Genomic DNA, 22,007 nt, shown 5'->3' with positions numbered 1-22,007 from the left:
GCTTAAGGAAGCAGTTTCGAACGTGGTTATAGGCGTACTCTCTTTTTTACGTACTCCTTTCTATGTCTAAGCTATATATTTTTTTGAACGAACATGTCTAAGCTATATATTCCTTCGTATTAATTTTCGTGCAATTCACAATAGTATATAAAAATAGGGAAGTGATGTATTGTATAGATTTATAGAGTAGCTATGTGTCTTATCATCAATAACACACAAATTGATTGAAAAACACAGAAAACACAAATTCGAATTCGAAATCGTAGTTCTGCAACGTGAAACACAGCCAATAATGTAGCAACATATTCTTTTGCACTCACTGTTCGACCACGTAAGCGGAACGGCAGAACACCCTCAGCTATGGCTTCCTACAATCAGTTGAGAAATGCCATCAGATCTGCAACATGCACTCTGATCAACACCAGTCTGGCGTTTAAGTATATAAGCAGCGGGATGTGAAACAGAATATTTGCGTCTCTTCCTCAAGTTCTGTTCCGCAGTTGACTCATAACGGGAGATGAAAAGGAAGTAGTGTTCAATACAATTGCGTATGTCAAAGGTGTGCAAACATAAATTCAAATGATGGTAAAACCTCGTGTAATTCTTGATCAAATGATTTTATCTCTACAGCCTACATGATCGTTGGGTTGAACTTTGTAAGAATATTAGGGTCAAAACTGAAAACCTTGGAAGTTGAAACAACGATATTTGGGTGACCACAGACACAGGATTTTTGCTACTTACAATGGCAAAGACAGCTCAATTCCGATGCCCATGGTGAAATTGTCACGGGCAAGTGTGAAGTGTCAGAAAAGTCAACATATAATGGATGCAAAGGGACCACAAAGGATGCACCTACATCTTCATAAAAACACAGTTTGCAAATAGATGTAATCCATGGGCTGCAGGAAGAAAATTCAATTTGTAACAGGTGAAGTCATGTATGCCAAATTGAAGAGCAGAAAAAGCCAATGTCAATTACTCAAGTATTTAAAATCAGTGGCCATATTTAGTGTAGTACAGATATACAATCCCCTACTATACTGCTCAGGTCTGTAGAACACAAATTTTGTGCTGGTAGGCATCCAGCTCGACGACGACCATCCCATTGACCCATTGGCAAATATATGGAACTATGGTCCATATATGAGACGTAAGCACGCATGCGGAGCGCATTAGGGTTGCTCATAGATGGTTAGAAATGGAGTGGATTTGGTTAGATGCATTTTGGAGCCGTACCTATCAATCAGTGCACCTAGAAGTGTTGGGAAATAGCAATATCAGTGCCTTGTATGTATCAATTCGGTACCAGTATACCAGTTGGCTGAAGTATGGCTAGAATACATAGACGAACATGTAAGGGTATCCGTAACAACTAAAAACAGTAAATCTGATGCCAGCTTACAACAGTAACAAATTAGAGTCAGGAATAAATATCCCTCCATTATTTCTGATTGTTCTCCTAGAATCCTTAGAGCCATTAATGTGTTGGAATCTATCGAGATTGGCTATATGAGTTATCAGATTTGTCTAATAAAACATTCTATCAGTACAAATTTATAAGTAAATATGTTGGTATAAAAAGGTATAGAAAGTAGTAGCTACAATTACTTCTCAAAGACTGCAGAAAAAAAAGGAGGGGACTAAAAATATAGGATGAGCATAGTTAGATCCAACACAGTTTATACGTAATTCAACCATTCAAAATTTGAACTTTGTGCAAATAGAAAACATATTAGATATTACAAGCAGAAGTTTCTTTAAGGACTATACAACCGACAAACTGAAGTGGAAAGTGCTAAGACAACTCACTCCAGTAAAACCCAAAATTCATCCAAGTGGAGATTAGATATATATTGAATATATGATCCCTTAGCATCAACTCTATCTGAATAATTAGAGCTGATTGTATTGTAGCAAATTAGAACCAAATTTCCGTATTAAATATCAAATCAATTTCCAATTTTACACGGCCGAGAGTCATTGAACTTGAGAAGAACCTTTGCACTAATAAATGTTGTTGAGTCAGAATATGACATCCAAGGGAAAGAAAGAAGGGAACATATCCAGTAGAAACCACACCCTTCATGAAAACCTGTGCAAACCAAAATAAAAATTCGTCTAAATTCACAAAAAAAATCACACATGTAGATGATATATGATGATACACATCCTTGTAAAATATCTTGTCCAAACTCGACTTCGTTTGTGAGATATAAAAATAAAAGATTCTAATAAATCATTTGGACAACTTTCAGCCTTGGTATTTGTTATTTTTATATCTCACAAACGAAGTCGAGTTTGGACAAGATATTTTACAAGATTGTTCATCATCATATTATCTATACGTGTGATTTTATTGGTGAATTTATATGACTTTTTTACGTGGTTTGCACAGGTTTTCATGAAGGGTGTGGTTTCTACTAGATATGTATAGTGTTATTCACCGTTCATAAGGGTTGGGGAAGAGTCTCACACTGTTTTCAGGACTAAAAAATCCTTCCGAATCAAGAAGGGACGGACCGTTAACAGGCATGTTTGGATAGTGGAGGTAAGATCCTTCAGATTTGGAGGGAAAATGAAATAACATCCCCAGCAATGTGAAGGGCTTTTTGCCTATGAGTCCAGATTGTGTCAAGATATGCAAAGATCAAAGCTTTACTAATCTACAAACAGTAGCAGGCACCCAAGATGTCTCCTAGGAGAAGCGCCGGTGGCGTCCTTGGCACTGTGGGGCGAAATACATGGTGGATGTCCAGGATCATAGCATAAAGATCAATCACATGACAAAATAAATTCCTTTCATTATTTATCATCCATGGGCTGGACTTCAATGGCTAGTAAAGTGTCCACATCATTGGCAGAAAACAATATGCCGCTGATCGTCAGCTGCCGGGTGCTGCTCATGTGCTGCAAGGTCCATCACATCCTAACTACAGATGATAGTTGCATTTTAGTATCATCAGTTCACAAAACCTCAGACGGTAGGTCAAAATGGAACTAAATTATGGAGAACCTAGCAATCAATAAAGGTGGTACAGGAAAATAGTGCTTACTCTTTTCAAAAAAAAAATAGTGCTTACTCAAACAGTAAACGGAAAACTACCTGCGAGAATTAATTTTAAAAAAGCAATGCCTTGCTACAGGCTTACATCAGGAACCATGCTTGCCTTGAACGGCCAAGCATTTGAATCTACCAAATCCTTTCTGGACCACCAAGGATAGCATATACTTTGATGACCTTCAAAATCAGAATTAGAAACCTCAAGTACGGAACCATTACCAAAACCACTGTAAGAGGGATTCTGCATCACAATAAAGGAAAGATGTAGAAACAATTTTTTTTCTCAAACATGCAGGAGAACTACGTATCATTGTATTAATAGTAGAAGAAGAGTCATACATAGACTCACGCAAACACCCACAAACAGACACACACACCTACACTCTCACAGACCAAAAATCCTGATTGCCTGAAGGGGCAAAGGAAGGACCTGACCACAAAAACCTGGGATTAACCCACTCCCCTGGCAGTGAGCAGAGAGAGACCCTTAGCTCTTGCCATGCTCCACAACTGGGCTTCATCCCTTGCCAAGATCAATGCTGTAGCGATGCTAGGAGAAGCGTCAGTGAATACACAATCATTGCGGTGCCTCCAAATGGTCCAACCCCCCAGGATGGTAAGGGAGTTAAGATCTGCCCTCATATCCCCATTAACCAACAGCTCAACCTTCTCCCACCAGTCCTCAAAGGAGCTATCAGTAGGTTGAGGGGCCAAGGCAGCTAGACCAACATGTTGTAGGAACTGGAACCAGAACTGCCTAGCAAACACACAGCCAACCAGGAGATGCTGGGTATCCTCCTCCCCTTGATGTAGAAACAATTTAACATATTCCAGCATCAAAATTTTAGCAAAAAGAAAATATTTTGTAGGCATGATTTTCCATGCTAACTTCTGAAGTAAAGCATATTCATGCTTGGAAGGACCCACATTATGATAGTGAAGGGTAGGGATAGAGAAACAATAGAAGAGATAATGTTTTTTAGGAGGAATAGATCGTGTATAATAGATGATTTGTATTGCATTGAGGCCTCGACTGGTATATATTGAGTACAAGACTTGGGAGGCAAGGCTCCCCCGGATACATATGGCAGTCTACGATATGTATGTCTACAACTACCAAATATACTATAACAGCTTCGAGGAGTGTAAAGCAAAAAAAATGCTGCTCAAAGAGATATAATGTAACTAAATGGTGTTTTTAATTGTAGTAAACCCACAACCATCTTATACAAAATATAATTATCAGGTGACATGAAAACCACTTTACATGAAAAAAAACTGCGATTAATCGTAGGGCCAAAATATTGAAGCTGTAAACTGCAGCATTTTTAGCTTGTTGAACTGTATTTTAATAGTTCAGTCAACAGCCATTTAGGCAGACAATAATAACCTGTCATCCCTGCTAATTTTACCTTAGTGTCGTAGTCTCTTAGATGAAACACAGAAACAGCACTCATCACCAAATGCACCACTAATGACCCCCAAAAAATTCACTAAGCTGCACTAGTTATCTCCCAAACAGATATGCTGCCTATGGCCATATGGAACAATGTCCGTAGGAAACACCCCCAACCTGCCAGCCACACACCACCACGCCTGCCCCTACTGAGCTCAGACAATTACTGCCTCCACCTCGGTATCATATATGAACAGTATATTGACCACTGAGAATAATGAAACAGGAAGCATAAACCAACTGGGCAATTAGTATATTGACCACCTCTGTGTATTTTCCAAGCAATTTTATTTATACTATGTATAGCTTAGTGACTGGCAATTAGTACATGGATATCTCAACCAGGGCAAACAAAATTATTCAACAATCGCCGTTGAGCCCAGTCCAGATCGTGTCAACATATGCAAAGTCCAGATCGTGTCAACAAAATTATTTATACTATTTAGAGGGGGGAGGGGGGATTTAGGGTTTCCCATGCCTATGAGCCCAGTCCAGATCGTGTCAACATATGCAAAGATCAAAGCTTATCGATCTACGAAGAGTAGCAGGCCCAGATCGTGTCAACGTATGCAAAGATCGAACCTTCATCAATCTACGAAGACTAACAGGCAAAGATCAGATCCGTTGCAGAGAGCAAGGGACTCCGTTGGGGTGCTGTCAGCTTGGGGGGAAAGCTGCCAGTCAACCTACTTGAATTGATTTTTACGCGCTACCTGGAGGATTTTTTACCTCCGCAGCGAAAAGAAAATTTTCACTCTACACAGCCTCCGACGGACAGGACTCTGACATGCGGAGGAGGACATGACAGCCGTGTCCTTTGATTCCCCATCTCAGATACTACAATGACGTCATCAGAAATCGATGCGGTGTGCGAGTGCCAGCATCGGCCTTGACGGGTTGCATGCAGGCAGGCAGGCTTAATTATCTGCGAGACGATCGAAATATAAAAAGGGAAGGTTCTATCTAGGCTGTTACAAGTTGCGCCGAAAATTTCGTGCCAAAATATTTTACGCCGTCTCCCGTGCCAATTTAAAACAATCAACTTCGTATATATTAGGGGTGTCTTGGTTCCGCGGATGAAAGTTTAGTTACTAATTAGGAGTTTTAAATATAGACTAATTAAAATAATTGCACAGATGGAGGTTAATTCACGAGACAAATCTATTAAGTCTAATTAATTCATCATTAGCAAATATTTACGATAGCATCACGTTATCAAATTACAGACTAATTAGGCTTAACTCTATATTTAGGTGCATAGCAGGACCTATCTGTATAGAAAATTCAAAACTACTTGCATTTTGAAGCGGATGGAGTAGTAGACAAACTTTGGTTTTCTGATTGAGAAATGATCTTTGGTTGAGAAATTGACGGGTATCATGTGGCCGATTCTAAGAATTTATCAATCAATTCTCATGTTCCCTTGTTTGGATCAGTTAGGCTAAAAAAATTAGCTATCTCCTATTTGATCAGTTAAAGGAATATTTGGACCCCCGACACACCGCTCCATGAATATTTTTCCCTCCCATTCGTTCCACTGGGCCAGACCCCTCTCTGTATAATAAGCCTCTACAGCCTCATTCGTTCCACTCGGCCCAACTTCTCCCTAAACCTTCTCCCTATAATAAGCCTTCCAGGTAGTGTCGTAGTGAAACCCTAGACAACACCTCCAACTCCCATGGCGGCTGCTACAGTTGCAAAGGGGTCTCCAAGCTCTGGTCAAGGCTATAGATGTTATTTATCTAGGTATAACTCTATATTTAGGTGCATAGCAGGACCTATCTGTATAGAAAATTCAAAACTACTTGCATTTTGAAACGGATGGAGTAGTAGACAAGCTTTGGTTTTCTGATTGAGAAATGATCTTTGGTTGAGAAATTGACGGGTATCATGTGGCCGATTCCAAGAATTTATCAATCAATTCTCATGTTCCCTTGTTTGGATCAGTTAGGCTAAAAAAATTAGCTATCTCCTATTTGATCAGTTAAAGGAATATTTGGACCCCCCCCCACACCCCTCCATAAACATTTTTCCCTCCCATTCGTTCCACTGGGCCAGACCCCTCTCCCTATAATAAGCCTCTACAGCCTCATTCGTTCCACTCGGCCCAACTTCTCCCTACAACTTCTCCCTATAATAAGCCTTCCAGGTAGTGTCGCAGTGAAACCCTAGACAACACCTCCAACTCCCATGGCGGCTGCTACAGTTGCAAAGGGGTCTCCAAGCTCTGGTCAAGGCTATAGATGTTATTTATCTAGGTATAACTCTCTATTTAGGTGCATAGCAGGACCTATCTGTATAGAAAATTCAAAACTACTTCATTTTGAAACGGATGGAGTAGTAGACAAGCTTTGGTTTTCTGATTGAGAAATGATCTTTGGTTGAGAAATTGACGAGTATCATGTGGTCGATTCCAAGAATTTATCAATCAATTCTCATGTTCCCTTGTTTGGAACAGTTAGGCTAAAAAAATTAGCTATCTCCTATTTGATCAGTTAAAGAATATTTGGAACCCCCCACACCCCTCCATGAACATTTTTCCCTCCCATTCGTTCCACTGGGCCAGACCCCTCTCCCTATAATAAGCCTCTACAGCCTCATTCGTTCCACTCGGCCCAACTTCTCCCTACAACTTCTCCCTATAATAAGCCTTCCAGGTAGTGTCGTAGTGAAACCCTAGACAACACCTCCAACTCCCATGGCGGCTGCTACAGTTGCAAGGGGTCTCCAAGCTCTGGTCAAGGCTATAGATGTTATTTATCTAGGTATAACTCTATATTTAGGTGCATAGCAGGACCTATCTGTATAGAAAATTCAAAACTACTTGCATTTTGAAACGGATGGAGTAGTAGACAAGCTTTGGTTTTCTGATTGAGAAATGATCTTTGGTTGAGAAATTGACGGGTATCATGTGGCCGATTCCAAGAATTTATCAATCAATTCTCATGTTCCGTTGTTTGGATCAGTTAGGCTAAAAAAATTAGCTATCTCCTATTTGATCAGTTAAAGGAATATTTGGACCCCCCCCCCCCACACCCCTCCATGAACATTTTTCCCTCCCATTCGTTCCACTGGGCCAGACCCTTCTCCCTATAATAAGCCTCTACAGCCTCAGTCGTTCCACTCGGCCCAACTTCTCCCTACAACTTCTCCCTATAATAAGCCTTCCAGGTAGTGTCGTAGTGAAACCCTAGACAACACCTCCAACTCCCATGGCGGCTGCTACAGTTGCAAGGGGTCTCCAAGCTCTGGTCAAGGTTATAGATGTTATTTATCTAGGTATAACTCTATATTTAGGTGCATAGCAGGACCTATCTGTATAGAAAATTCAAAACTACTTGCATTTGAAACGGATGGAGTAGTAGACAAGCTTTGGTTTTCTGATTCAGAAATGATCTTTGGTTGAGAAATTGACGCGTATCATGTGGCCGATTCCAAGAATTTATCAATCAATTCTCATGTTCCCTTGTTTGGATCAGTTAGGCTAAAAAAATTAGCTATCTCCTATTTGATCAGTTAAAGGAATATTTGGACCCTCCCCCCCACACACACCCCTCCATTAACATTTTTCCCTCCCATTCGTTCCACTGGGCTAGACCCCTCTCCCTATAATAAGCCTCTACAGCCTCATTCGTTCCACTCGGCCCAACTTCTCCCTACAACTTCTCCGTATAATAAGCCTTCCTGGTAGTGTCGTAGTGAAACCCTAGACAACACCTCCAACTCCCATGGCGGCTGCTACAGTTGCAAGGGGTCTCCAAGCTCTGATCAAGGCTATAGATGTTATTTATCTAGGTATAACTCTATATTTAGGTGCATAGCAGGACCTATCTGTATAGAAAATTCAGAACTACTTGCATTTTGAAACGGATGGAGTAGTAGACAAGCTTTGGTTTTCTGATTGAGAAATGATCTTTGGTTGAGAAATTGACGGGTATCATGTGGCCGATTCCAAGAATTTATCAATCAATTCTCATGTTCCCTTGTTTGGATCAGTTAGGCTAAAAAAATTAGCTATCTCCTATTTGATCAGTTAAAGGAATATTTGGACCCCCCCACACACACACCCCTCCATGAATATTTTTCCGTCCCATTTGTTCCACTGGGCCAGACCCCTCTCCCTATAATAAGCCTCTACAGCCTCATTCGTTCCACTCGGCCCAACTTCTCCCTACAACTTCTCCCTATAATAAGCCTTCCAGGTAGTGTCGTAGTGAAACCCTAGACAACACCTCCAACTCCCATGGCGGCTGCTACAGTTGCAAGGGGTCTCCAAGCTCTGGTCAAGGCGTCCCCTCACGCGCAGGTTCCCGTCAGGATGATGGGTACCATTCCTAATGATGTAAGTTCATCGTTTATTTCACAGGCTCACGCTTCTTGATTTCTATAGGCTTCTGGATCTTGATTTACTAAATTGAAGCTTGTTGTACGCACTGACGTTTGAGTTTTTGAGTTCGTTTGTTGATCCATCTTGATTTAATTTTATTTCTCTTTTTAGCCTGCTGTGAAGAGGACCGGTCTGTTGGCTGAACAGATCGTCAAACTGGTCAAGGAGTCACCAGAGGTATAGTCTTATCATATTTGTTTTTGTGCACTTGAACTAGTCTATGGCCATGTTTAGTTACTCCCAACTTCCAACTTTGACACTATGCAAAAAGAAGATTCCCCATCACATCAAACTTGCGGTACATGTATGGAGTACTAAATGTAGATGAAATTAAAAAGTAATTGTACAGTTTTGTTGTACTTTACGAGACGAATCTTTTGAGCCTAATTAGTTAATATTTGGACAATAATTCACAAATACAAACGAAACGCTACAGTGTGCTACAGTGCTGTAACAGTAATTTGGCACCTCCCAAATTGGCCAACTAAACAAGGCCTATACTCGCTTTGCTTGAGGAGCTTACAATAACTACCCACTGCAATGTTCTTTTTTACTACCTAGCTATTCAATCTATCTGGAACCTGTGATGTAGCACTGCGGCATTTACAGCAGCTGGAGCTAGCCGATTTGGGCATTTAGCGCCAATTTATTGCAGCAGCCTGGGGATGTGGCTGTACAGCCCAGCCATTCGTCTGCAGCCCCACCAAGTAGCTGCTGCACTAACTCGGGGCTAAATGCCTAAATCAGCTGCCGCAGCTGTTGTACATGCTGCTGGCTGGCAGTTGCAGCCATAACTACTGAACAGGGCTGTTAATTCTTTTGTACCGCCAATTTCTTCAATCTATGCAGAACCTGTGGTTCACTGCTTGTAAAGTTCTTCTAAAGTTTGATCTTTGTCTGTGTGCTTAAACTAGTGCACCATGGAAAGTCTGCAACCATTGTTGGCGGAACTTGCTACGACAACACAACAGCCGCCATATAAAATTGCTGAAGCTTTGGCAAGGGTACTAAAGGAACCTTCCACAAATGTAGCACTTTGTTTGGAATCTTAAATTTATGATCTTGCTTGTGCAGTTTATAACTTGTTTTCACATCTTTTTAGGCATCCAAAGATAACACTGATGCACTCTTTAAGAGATTGGAAACTATTCTGAAGCCAGAAGAGGTGGTAAATCAATTTTTTTCTTCTTTTTGTCTAGCTTCTGATAGCTCTGGCTCGGATTGACTGCGATCATTTGGCAATACTTAAGCAATACCGTTTCCTATCTCTAGCAGATTTCAAAGCCGTTAACTCTTGGTGAGTTTAACCAACAAAGTCTGATATCAAGACTCACAAGAGTGGAATCAGGGCTTGAGATGCTTAACCAACAAAGTCTGGCATCAAGACTCACAAGAGTGGAGACAAGGCTTGAAGTGTTTAACCAACAAACTCTGACATCAAGACTCTTAAGAGTGGAGTCAGGGCTCGAGGTGAACAGCAGGGTTGCTATTTTACTTGTGGGTATTTTGGGGGGAGGGACTATTATGATGTTGGGGTATATCTCTACATCAAAAGAATTCATGAAAAGTTCAGATGCTGAGTTTAAGAGAATTAAGAAAGAATTCCTCCGCATCGACTCTCGTTTGTCGAATGTGGAACCAAAGGTATTTGCGGTAGATATAGCTATATAGCAAAGCTGTTGTTAATTGTTCCTTTTATAGGAGGCCCTGCTGAAATACTTGCATTGTTTGCAGCTTTGTTGCTCTGCCTGTGGCGATGCTGTCGTTCTCAAGAATCCTGCAGTGGATGATATACTGGAGGAAGCTGCTACAGCTCAAACTTCTGCTACTGTCAAGGTATATCTCAGTGTGTCTATATGCGTTATGTTTGCACAGTAGAAACTTGTAGCTGTACACTAAGTTTGGAAATTCTCATCTTGATGGTTTGGCTGTATATTTCTGCGCGTCTATTGTTTGGTGGCATATTCTGCATGTTTATTTGGTTGCCTAAATCTTTATTATAACCTTTTTGCTTCTGTCCAGATACATATCAATGTGTCTATGTGTGTTATGCATGCACAGCAGAAACTTGTAGCTGTACATCTAAAAGTTTGGAAGTCCTCAGTTTGATGTTTTGTCTGTATATTCTGCGTGTCTATTGTTTGGTGGCATATTCGTGTTTATTTTGTTGCCTAAATCTATATTATATTGTTCTACAGGATGACGAAGGTTGGTGGAGCTGGATCTGGGGAACCTTCCGGAGGTGGTTTTAGTAGAAATGCATCAGAGACGTGAAGTTCCCATGACAGGGCGCAAGTGATGGCTGTTGGAAACCATTCTGCATGGTCTGTCCTTTGACAGTGTCAAAAACACTTGCTTGAACCATTGTTACTCTATTGCGCCTTGGTGCATTAACATTTGATACCATCTGCTCGATTTTGCTGCACTAGAGTAATATTGAAGTATAAGTAATGCCGTACAATATCCAATGCTCGTATGATTATGTTTTGGTGTTGCGCTTTTGGATCTGAGCTCCTGAGAGTTGGTTGATCTGTGCTGGCTTGATTTGTTTTGTAGCATTGCGCTGGTATGGCCTCTTGAGAGTTTTTGCTGTGCTGCTACCTGTGCTGGCCTCTTGAGAGCTTTTTTGCTGTACCTGTGCTGGTTTGCGAGTTGTATCCGTTTTGCCACGCTATTGCACTGTTACTGTTGCCCTGTGCTTGTATCCGTTTTGCTGCACTGTTACTGTTGCCCTGTGCTCAACAAGTCAACAGACAACAGGCAATGCTTTTCCTCCAGTTTGTCAGTCGTCTGAGTCTTGCTCAGCTAGACTCGCCTGGTAGCAGCCATGGCTGAGGTGAAGAGCAGAAGCTCACAATCAAGCAAGGAGAAGCTCAATCCAGTGAACAGGAGCTCGATCTTAGTAGTACAGGTTCGATTCAGTGGTCCGCCCATGCTAGCGGATGGTCCTGGTGGATTACGCGGATTCGACGGTTAGGGTCGCGACCCGGCAGCGGCGACTTCCATTTGGGCATTTGGCCACCGAGAGTAGTCTGGTGAGCTTGCCTGGTAAAGCCAGCTGCAGCTACCGACACAGCGTCCAGTTCTTGGTATGGCTGTTTATTCTTACTATCACGACGTTGGCCCATCGAAGAATGCATACGCCCTAAACCAATATTCAGAAACACAATGTGTTGATGCAAATGCAGGCACAGAGAAGCCGTGTCAGTTACATCCAGTCCCAACGTTTTTTTCCGTTTTTTTTTCCCCAGCGTAGATGCAGTAGCCTGTAATTCGCATGCCGTGTGCAAAACAAACAGGTCAGGTTGGGCTCGATAGGTTAGCTGGTGGGCTACTATGGGCCTTTTATAGGCCATATTACATTATTACCCGTACTTTCTTTGAAATATATAAGTGCATACCTTCCAGTTTATTAGACACTCGCAAAATAAAAGATGATGTTTCAGCCTAGTCCAACTTTCGAACTTTTGGCCTCCATATCTTTCCACCGTGTTGTGTTAAAATTTTTAAATATTAGTGTGAGCAGATTTGTCTCCAAAATTAGCTTAACAGTATTTTAGTTTTTATTATGTTTTACAAACGGAAAGCAGTGTACAAACGTGCTTGTACATACATTAATGAAGCTTGTAGCGTCCGTCAGAAACAGAGTACGTATGCTCTTCCTTAGAGTACGGTCAGCCGGGGCAACATGATTGCACTGATTTTGCGAAACCATCTGCACACTGCTTCGCTTCACATCATTGAAAACTCTAAATTTACAGTCCATGGTAATTAAATATTTGAAGTGATGATATACTTGTATTCACCATGGTTTCTTCTTCTGAAATGCATAGACATAAACAGCTCGCAAACTGGTAGTAGCACATATATTTCCCTTTTGCTCCCTGAACTAGCTAGCATGCAACAAGGCATACGAGCGCATGCATCCATGATGGCCTCGCCGGCGCATGATCGGTCACATGACGGCGCATGCGTTGGCGTTGTCGTCGCTGAACATGGTCATGTACCTGATCTCGGGCCCGGCGGGGTCGGCCATGGCCTGCGGCGCGCTGCGGACGAAGCCAGCGGGGGCCTTCTTGTCGTAGACGCCGCCGACGTAGGGGTAGGAGGTGAGGGTGTAGGGCGTGTAGGGCCACATCTCGGCGTTCTTGCCGGTGCCCCGCACCCGCGCCAGCACGTTGGCCGGCTCCACGTACCCCGTCACCGTGCACTTGCTCTGCTTCGGGATCACCGACACGCTCGTCACCCCGCGCATCGACTTCACCGCGCTCCTCACCCGCCGCACGCACCCCTCGCAGTCCATCTTCACCTTGATGTGCACCGTCTGCCGCAGCAAATCAAAATTGGAACAAGTTCATCAGACGAAGTCTCGTTAATTGATCTGCAAAAACAAACACTGCAAATTTAAATCTCGATCGAAACACAAACACGAATTGAATCATATCTCACATTCAGCGGGCGCTTCTTCCGGAGCTTGAGGGCCTCCTTCGTGTCCGTGAAGCTGCAGAGATGGGAGAGGTGGTTCAGGATGCCCATGGTGTGTATGCCGAGCTAGTGTGCGTCGTGGCTATGAACGTACAACTAGCAAGGCTTCTCGTCGCGTTTTGTGGTGTACTTGTGCTCGACCAGGGGTGAAGTAGAAGCTCAGGACTGAAGCGGAAGGCGAGGGGAGGATGGTATATTTTATATGTAGTTGCAGAGAAGAAGCCAAAAGGGATGGAAATGAAGATAATTGTTGGTGCAACTTTATAGCACAATCGTCAACAGAATGCCACTTTACGAAATATTCTCCTGAACTTTAGCTAGACTTGCTGTGGATGTTCTAGAGAACCATATGATAGGAGGCTGCAACCATGCGCCAACTTCCTTTCTTTGACAGTAACAGCAGCATGTGTGGCGTTCGGCGTTCCAGCTTTGCAATCTCAGTGGCGATAAATTCAGAAGAAAACAGTCACACCACCTCTGGGAATTGCTTTCCGTCATTGATCATTCTGAAACATGTACCTGGTTGCTTATCCTGATGATCCCAATCCTAATCCACTCCTGCAGGTTGTCGATTGCTAGCTTCGATCTGGTCTGGTGTCACGCCTAGGCCGCCAGGTCTCCCGGTGAGAACTGCTTTACTGGTACAGTGATTACCTTGCTCTTCGTTTTCAGGCGTGCACATTGCAAGATTCTACTTGGCAACAATGTATGCGCCCCGCTTTATTTTATTCTCGTATATCTACATTGGCCGCTTTGCATATTCGCGACGGCGTTTTATTCAGCTGAATGAGCAGCGAGCTGCTTTCTCGCAGAACCTAACAAAAAGTGAGGCTGGCTGCCATGTCTCTAAAGCTACTTGTCTGCTAAGTTTTCTCCGGCTTGCTAGCGTTCCAATCCAACTCCAACCATGGGCCTTCGTCTCCGTGATGTGATGCTGCATAGACCGGAGAAATGGTCCAGGATGCTGGCACTGGTGTGTATGTGATGTGCATCACGCCCTCGCCAACAGTATGATCACAAGGCAAACGTCTAAGCATTTCCCCAAAGCAAATGCCAATGAAATGCTTGTCCCTAGAGGCAGGCTAGAGCTGTAAGCCTGTAACTGTAAGCGCAAGTGTCACAGAAACGGTTTGCTACAAGAGGAGCATCATCCGCATGAACACTTCCAGAATTTTGACTGCTCCGTATGCCTTTAGATGTTCATAACAGTTACAGAGTGATAGAAAACCAGATAAATACTAGTGTTACACAAATAGATATGCTATCTAGGTAAGTAAAGAGGATCTAGTCATCGCCTTCGCCACCGTCCTCATAATCGCCATAGCCCACATCCGGAACGCGGGGCCGGGGGCCGCTAAATGGCATGTGCTTGAGGCGCCAAAGCTCTGTCATCACGTAGCCTGATGATATCGTCAAACCAAATAGTACCAGTGCTAATAGATAGTGATCTGCCTCTAAAACAGTCTTCACGCCTCTAGGCCTGCCAAAAGGAGAAACATTGAATTATGATGAGTGTTAACTAATTTCACCTAGTTAATTTTCGACCCTTTACACAGCACATTATGACTCGCAATGGCATAGCTTACAGCCCCCGCAATGGCATAATTTGCTGCAGTGACATAATTTACTGCCTTATTAAAATCAGTACTGTATCAAGTAGTAAAGTTGGTCAAATTAATCAATGAGAAATCACGGTGAAGGGGTAGAAATCTACTTCATCAAGTTGCATTTTTTAAAGAAATTAAAAGTTCGATACATAAAGCCGTACCGGAGATTTTGAGGCCTGAAGCAAACTAAGAAATGAGCCCTATACTATAGTAGTGAAATACAAATAATCGAGATATATTTTGATTCCAGTATATGAGTAACAAATACATGCTTTTTTGCATACAAAGAACTGCAATATGAAATTAGGTATAGGATTAAAGGATGAATATTACATACCAATATCTTCTTAACCTCTAGTAAAAAGCATCATTCATTTGGTGTTCTTTGAAATGAAATCTTCAATTATATCTTCATATTTAATCTTCTCCAAAACATCATTTTGAAGTGCAATTGTTGCCAACCCATTGAGTCTTTCTTGTGTCATTGTACTACGCATTTATTGTACTACGCATTTAGGACTTTAATAACTCCAATTTTGAAAAGCTCCGCTCCGCAGATGCAACAGTTACAGGAATAGTTAACAAAATTTTGTATGCAATAAGGACATTTGAGAAATAGCTCATCCGTTTCACAAACTTCAGAATATCAAGAAGGCCCATGTCTTCCTTAGGGATGAAATTTTGGAGGAACATTAACTCCACAAGTAATTCTTTGCCATCAATATCAGAATGTTCACCACTCTTAAGTGCTTCCTCGAGACAAGCACAAAAAGATAACAAACTCTTATCATCTAAGGAGCACAATTTACGTGAAGTGAACAAAAAAATCAAAAGTCTTTCCATACCTCTGGTATTGCTCAAACCTCCTAGTTGGTGAAGCAATTGCTCGATCAACAACAGGTAAAAAATACTTGAGCCTAAATGATTTCTCTTCTGACTGTGAAGCAATAGATGCATCATCAGGTGTCTCATCAAATGTTGGGGGCCCTATTTTTTAAGGACCCGGCTCGGTCGCTCCAGTTGCGCTGCCTAATGTACGGGCCTATTAAAGGTTGTTTGCACTCTTTTTTGGATGTACTCATTTTATATGCAAGTTTAAAGGTATTATTGAAAATGGAATAAAAAGTATGTACTAAGATTTTTCGTTTGAGTTATAATAATACGAACATTATTCAAAACAGCAAAGGTGGAGTTGAAATCTATCAACCATCAAGAGTTAAAACATATTGATTGCATAAGCGGTGAAAAACTAAATTCGAAATAGTGATTCTGCAAAATGGAACATCCAATAGTGTTGCATCATATTCTTGTGCACTCACCGTTGCCACCAATTCTCAGCTTTGTCTGCTGGCACCCAACCCCCAGTTGAGAAACGCCTATAGCTCTGGAGCAAGCACTCTGATTAATATAAGTTTGAAGTCTAGACCAAGTATGTAACAAGCAGGTGAACCCAAAATTAAGCCAACACATGTCAAGTAGCTGATGAGCGGAAGGACTGCGGCGGCGGCGGCGTTCTTGTCGATGCGGGGCGGAGCGACGGCAGAGGAGGCGTCCTCGGCGCCGCGGAGAGGAGAGCTTGGTGGATCGAGGCTGCCGAGGTTCCAGAGAAGCCGCACCGGCGGCCGAGCATCGCCAACACCGGTCGCATCGCCGCCATCACAACTCGCTCGCCCGGCCGTGCCTCTTCTCCCTTGCGCGCGCGCACGAACAACGGCGTGGGTTCGGGCGGAGCCTCGCGGCACGCACGTTTCGGGACTTTCATTGCCGTCTGATTTCCCCCTTCCATCCAACTCGGATTGGACTTCCATGATCAGTGTTGAGCTCATGGGCCTTGCTTCTGGGCCTTAACACTTGGGTCTGGTTGTGCTCACGGGCCTTACTGCTGTGCTCTTTTTATCCTCAGCATTTTTTTATAATTTTTATTTTTTTATTTTTTAGCATTTTGCAAAAATATGTCCAAATAAAAAAATTGCAAATCTATACACATACCGCCGTTTGAAACGCTTAGCAGTTCAACCGGCGGAAGGTGGCTGGCTCAACCGGCAGAATTTCCCTTGTTTGGACATCATATATTCAAAAATTACAACTAATTCATATGAACTTTGATGAGATAAACTTTATATAAAAATCTACAACTTTGTAGTCCAAACTTTTTTGATTTGGAATCATCTTGGTGCTCCAACACAATGTTCAGATCTAAATTATCTTGCCTGGCCCGCGCCTGATCCCGACGTCCGATTAGTAGTCGTTGCAGGTCATGAGCTAAATAAGAAGTTTGCATTGTCTGTTGGTCATTATTTTTCTCTGTTTCGCATACAACATTTGTTGCCAATTGTTTCTTAATTACAATATCTGTTGCCGATTGGCTGAGCAAAAGGCAGCAAAATGCACTCTAATTTAGCTGCCAGTGGAGGTCGATCGCAAGCAACCAAACCAAGAGTGCCTCTTGGCGTTACTTTTGGGCTAGGCGTGGCCCAGTTTCAGGTGCGGGCAGCCACGCCACAGCTGGACTGCAGGGGACGTCGCACCAGCAAGAAAACCCCAGCTAACACACGAGCATTAACAGGCACAACGCAGACGAGAGCCAGCGTATATATGGCGATGGAGGCAACAAAATTAAGCAAAGCAAGCAGGGTTCTTCCCCTGCACTGCATGATCGCTTTCGCCCCGGTAGTTAGTGCGACGGTGATTGCCGCTGGTTGGATTATGACGTGGACACACACACACACACACAGAGCACATTGTAGTCTACATCTACAACACTACAGAAGTTTGGATGCACGTAATGCTCAGCTTAATCATCGCCCTAAAACTGGACACCATAACTAACAACATAAACATATTGTTGCCCGTACCAAACATTTTTAGTTTTAGTGCTAATGGCAGATTCTCTGTGTCGTAAACAAAAACAGTTGAGAAACGAGACATGCATCCTCGGCTCCCCACCACGTACGCAGCCTGTGAAGCGTGCAGGGGGATGCTCTCATGTGATACAAGTGTCGAGCGAACGTGCTGCTGGCGAGTGGGCCAGAGCGCATGACAGATCGATGCCCAAGGCTTTTGCGTGGTGGTTGTCGCCCAATGCCCACGGATTGCCGGTACGCATGAGTTTGTACGTACTTGATGTGTTCAATGAATTCATGAGATGGGAGGCAGGAGCACGAGATTAGCTGCTGCTTCCATCAATTCCAGATACGGCTCAACTGCCCCTACCTCGACACTACTGCATGTGTGTACGCGGGCTACCATGCTGATTTTCAAAAGGAAAAATGCATACCTGAATGCCTGATGAGAAAGCTTGTAACTAGAAAAGATTAGTGACCATTTATGGCCTCAAATTTGGAGCAGGCTGAGAGATGCTCGTGCTAATTAGGGATACCCTACTAAACTTTAGCACCTGTCACATCGAATGTTTGATATAAATTAGGAGTATTAAATATAGTTTAATTACAAAACTAATTGCACAGATGGAGTCTAATTCGATACAGTAACCATTTGCTAATGATAGATTAATTAGCCTTAATATATTCGTCTCGCGAATTAGACTTCATCTGTGCAATTAGTTTTGTAATTAGCTCATATTTAATCCTTCTAATTAGCATCTGAACATCCGATATAACCCTGCTAAAGTTTAGCCGCTCGTATGCAAACACCCTGTTAGTCGACCAAACTGGGAATGCATCCGTGGACTTAATATTTGTTAATTGGGAGCCTGCTGATCCAAAGAATTTCTTCTTAGGCACAAATCACGTGGCAAATACTGTTTGATTCCTCCCACTTGATCAGCGAACGGGGACTGTTGGTTTAGCCCCACATGGAGCTCTATTAGGCTCTGCGCCCTGTAGGTCAAACTGAGACACAGGGACGGTTAGTTCTTTTTTTTTTTTGTTTCATCTCTCTTCAGTGAGTTTTGGAGGGCAAGATACACTTTGGTGCTGGTAGTGTTTGCTTCAGCAGCAAGCATTGGTGCCATGTCTCATTCCGTGAAAGCTTAAGCCGAAATCAGTTGCCCCCTCTTGTTACCAAGCTCTCTGAACTGACAAAACAAAAGTGACACCACTTCGACGGTTTTGATCTTGAAGAAGAAACTCGAGTGGCATCAAGAGGTACTACTATAGCCTAATGTTCTTTCAAAGCACCACCACCAACAACAAATTGGGCCTCTTGCCAATTGTAGTGTCATATAATTCAGCCACCAAAAATTTGGCAAACCAAACGGATGTCCTAGCTTGGTACTAGTAACATTTAGCATAGCTGTTCTGGCTTCGCACTGACCTCTTATTTTACCACACAATTTTTAGAAGGCAAGTTTTACCAAACCATTTTCTTCCGACGACGTTTCAGTTTCACCAAACTGTATTTCATTCTGATGATATTTTACCCGACACTTGGCAAGGCAGCAAGCAGGCAACGCATCAGCGCTGAGTTGACTCGCCCGAACAAACTTGATGCTACTGCAGTAGTAGAATACAATGCCAGTAGTACAGCGATTAACGCCGCAAAATACTCCAAGTTTAGCAACGCTCCGAGCAGATAAATTCCCGGGAAAAATACCTGCTACCAATCAGAGGAGGTGAGCGAAGAACGAGAAGGACAAGGAAAAGCGGCAGCAACAGCAAGCCAGCAACAAATGATTTGGTGAGGTCGAACCATCCGTGAGGTGCCCTGTCCCTTTTCCCTCACCTTCTCCACCTCCTCGTCTTCCCTCCCGCCTATAGATCTCTCTCTCCTCCATTACACCTCACCCCCGAGCTCACGGAGTCGCAGTGACACCAAGAACCGCAGCTCGTCCCTCCCCCTGCGGCTTTGCTGAGCGGCGGCGGCAATGTCTTCCAACGGCAAGCCCACCCCGCAGCCCCCGGCCGCCGCCGGAAACGGCACCGGCGGGCCGCCCAAGATGTACCAGCGGCCAATCTACCGCCCACAGCAGGGGGGCGCCAAGCGCCGCCGCGGCGGCCGCTCCTGCCCGTTCAGCTGCTGCTGCTGCTTCTTCTGGACGGTCCTCGTCATCCTCCTCCTCGCCTTCATCGCCGCCGTGGTGGGTGGTGCCTTCTACCTCCTCTACCGCCCGCACCGCCCGGCCTTCACGCTCTCCGTGGCGCACGTCACCAAGCTGAGCCTCTCCTCCTCCGCCACGGCGCCCGCGCTCACCGACGCCATCGACGTCACGCTCACCGCCAAGAACCCCAACAAGAAGCTCGTCTACTTCTACGACGACTTCACCGTCACGGCCGCCACCGCCGCCAACGCCGTCCCGCTCGGGGAGGCCTCCGTGCCCGGGTTCGCGCACGAGGCCGGCAACATCACCGTCATCAAGGCCACCGTATCCGCCTCCGCGCTCGCGATCGACCCCACCGCCAGCTCCGACATCAAGAAGTCCGGCGAGTTCCCCATCACCCTCGACCTGGAGACGAAGGCCGGCGTCAAGGTGGGCGGGCTCAAGACCAAGAAGATTGGCATCCAGGTGCACTGCGAGGGCATCAAGGTGACCGCGCCCGCGCCGCCTCCGCTGGCGAAGAAGAAGAAGCTAGCGAAGGCCGCGGCTAAAGCGCCTGCGCCGGCGGCCGCGGCTAAAGCACCTGCGACAGCGGCCGCGGCTGACGCGCCTGAGCCGGTGGCCGCCGACGACACGCCGGCGCCGCCCGCGCCGGCGGCCACCGTCGCGCGTGTGTGCCAGGTCAGGATCCGAGTCAAGATCTGGAAGTGGACCTTCTAGTCACATCGTCGTCCTCCTAGGGGCCGCATTGCAAAAGTTTTCGGGTAAAAAAAGTGGCTTTACTTTTTTCACGTCGACTGAAGTTTCTCCAGTAGGAAACCGAAGCAGAATCAAACGCCGGTCGCTGTAAATTTTGTGTTTGAATTTTACCAAATTTGGCGGGGGAGGGGAGGAAGTGGATGTGGTGAAGTGAAAGGAGGTTATCCATTCTGCAGTGTGAGGCTTGAACGATTTGTTCATTTTTTTAAAGTATTTTTTCCTTTTTCATCTCCATTTTCCTGTTGGTAGTGCAAGTACAATTTGGTGATCTGTTACTTTTAACTATGTAATCCGAATGTATAATTGGTAGTGAGATGCAAAAGTAGTTGTACTAGTACTGTACTCTCCCCATTTTTGCGTGTTTATTCAAATCTGCAGATGAAGTGAACAAGCTTTGTTCTGAATTTTCAATTTTTTTGCCGTAATGTAATGAGCAGTGAGCAAAGCAAGAGCATATATGCGGTCAGTAGGGAATTGGGAAGTGTCGGTGAGCCTGATCTCGCCGTTGTTTGACTAAAATTATGCGTAAAAAAAAGATAAAGACATCAAATCGTGGGGTTGCTTTGTCATGTGATGGACAGTGAGGTGGAGCTGCAACTTGGAGCAGAAGAGTTCAATCCTGTGCGTTGCATGACGTGACCTGACCTGTGGGGAGGGAGACACATGAACTGTAGTGGTAGTTCTAGATACACCGCTTGCTCATGTAATTGTCTTTTCTTTCTTTCTTTCTTTTATTTTAAAAAAGAGGCCAGTAGGGTTAACTGTTAAGGCCCACTGCGATTAGTGAAGGTGAGTTTTGTTAATCGGGATCGGCGAGCCCTTAACTAAAGGTCAACACAATCATTAAAGCGGGCTGCGTCGTCTTTCCCCAGCACGCCCAAGTGACAAAAGGGAAAGGCAGCTTACTAGACTACTGCGTCGTCACTGCACCAGAGCTAATGACATGCCAGGTCTTGTGCTAACCACGTTGCGTTTTGAGAGATGGGACTATGGGAGTAGGTCGAGATGCGTAGAATGGTCGCCATCCCTGGACAGGGACTGCACGGCTGCACCGGGTCGCGACTTGTGATGCTCTGCTTGTTTGCCAGTGAAAAGTCCGCTTCACGGATTAGCTGGATGCTGTAGCTGACTGAGAGTGGCTAAATTTTTTAGCTGGTGATTCTTTAAGTGGGGAGCATCCATGAGGACCATGATAGTGGCAACTGGGCTTTGGTCCAAATTCCTATTTTTATTTTTGACAGCCCACTGAGAGA

At 44.1% G+C, this 22,007-nt stretch overlaps 3 protein-coding genes across 3 annotated transcripts; 2 read left to right on the top strand and 1 right to left on the bottom strand.

Annotated features, from left to right (window-relative positions):
• The first annotated feature begins 8,751 nt into the window (after positions 1-8,751).
• Positions 8,752-11,357, top strand: LOC101766814. Its single transcript, XM_022827263.1, has 7 exons — positions 8,752-8,862; positions 9,019-9,084; positions 9,822-9,911; positions 10,010-10,072; positions 10,183-10,551; positions 10,642-10,743; positions 11,106-11,357. The coding sequence occupies exons 1-7, from the start codon at positions 8,764-8,766 to the stop codon at positions 11,157-11,159; spliced, it is 843 nt and encodes a 280-aa protein (XP_022682998.1). The 5' UTR covers positions 8,752-8,763; the 3' UTR covers positions 11,160-11,357.
• A 1,186-nt stretch (positions 11,358-12,543) lies between these two features.
• On the bottom strand, positions 12,544-13,600 carry LOC101764754 (heavy metal-associated isoprenylated plant protein 20). Its single transcript, XM_004968463.2, has 2 exons — positions 13,357-13,600; positions 12,544-13,231 (listed from the first exon to the last, which is right to left on the bottom strand). The coding sequence occupies exons 1-2, from the start codon at positions 13,441-13,443 to the stop codon at positions 12,863-12,865; spliced, it is 456 nt and encodes a 151-aa protein (XP_004968520.1). The 5' UTR covers positions 13,444-13,600; the 3' UTR covers positions 12,544-12,862.
• A 6,022-nt stretch (positions 13,601-19,622) lies between these two features.
• On the top strand, positions 19,623-21,165 carry LOC101764351 (NDR1/HIN1-like protein 6). The gene has a single exon (XM_004968462.4). The coding sequence runs from the start codon at positions 19,825-19,827 to the stop codon at positions 20,713-20,715; it is 891 nt and encodes a 296-aa protein (XP_004968519.1). The 5' UTR covers positions 19,623-19,824; the 3' UTR covers positions 20,716-21,165.
• Positions 21,166-22,007: the final 842 nt, after the last annotated feature.

This window comes from Setaria italica, chromosome V, assembly GCF_000263155.2.
Source record: "Setaria italica strain Yugu1 chromosome V, Setaria_italica_v2.0, whole genome shotgun sequence".
Taxonomy (NCBI): domain Eukaryota; kingdom Viridiplantae; phylum Streptophyta; class Magnoliopsida; order Poales; family Poaceae; genus Setaria; species Setaria italica.
Note: the sequence above shows the minus strand (reverse complement) of the source record. Positions and strands in the feature narration are given on the sequence as shown.

Coding starts and splice junctions, on each gene's coding strand:
- LOC101766814 (XM_022827263.1), top strand. CDS start 8,764: ATGGCGGCTGCTACAGTTGCAAGGGGTCTCCAAGCTCTGGTCAAGGCG. Junction 8,863..9,018: donor TGGGTACCATTCCTAATGAT/GTAAGTTCATCG, acceptor TTCTCTTTTTAG/CCTGCTGTGAAGAGGACCGG. Junction 9,085..9,821: donor TGGTCAAGGAGTCACCAGAG/GTATAGTCTTAT, acceptor TGCTTAAACTAG/TGCACCATGGAAAGTCTGCA.
- LOC101764754 (XM_004968463.2), bottom strand. CDS start 13,443: ATGGGCATCCTGAACCACCTCTCCCATCTCTGCAGCTTCACGGACACG. Junction 13,232..13,356: donor GGAAGAAGCGCCCGCTGAAT/GTGAGATATGAT, acceptor TTGCTGCGGCAG/ACGGTGCACATCAAGGTGAA.
- LOC101764351 (XM_004968462.4), top strand. CDS start 19,825: ATGTCTTCCAACGGCAAGCCCACCCCGCAGCCCCCGGCCGCCGCCGGA.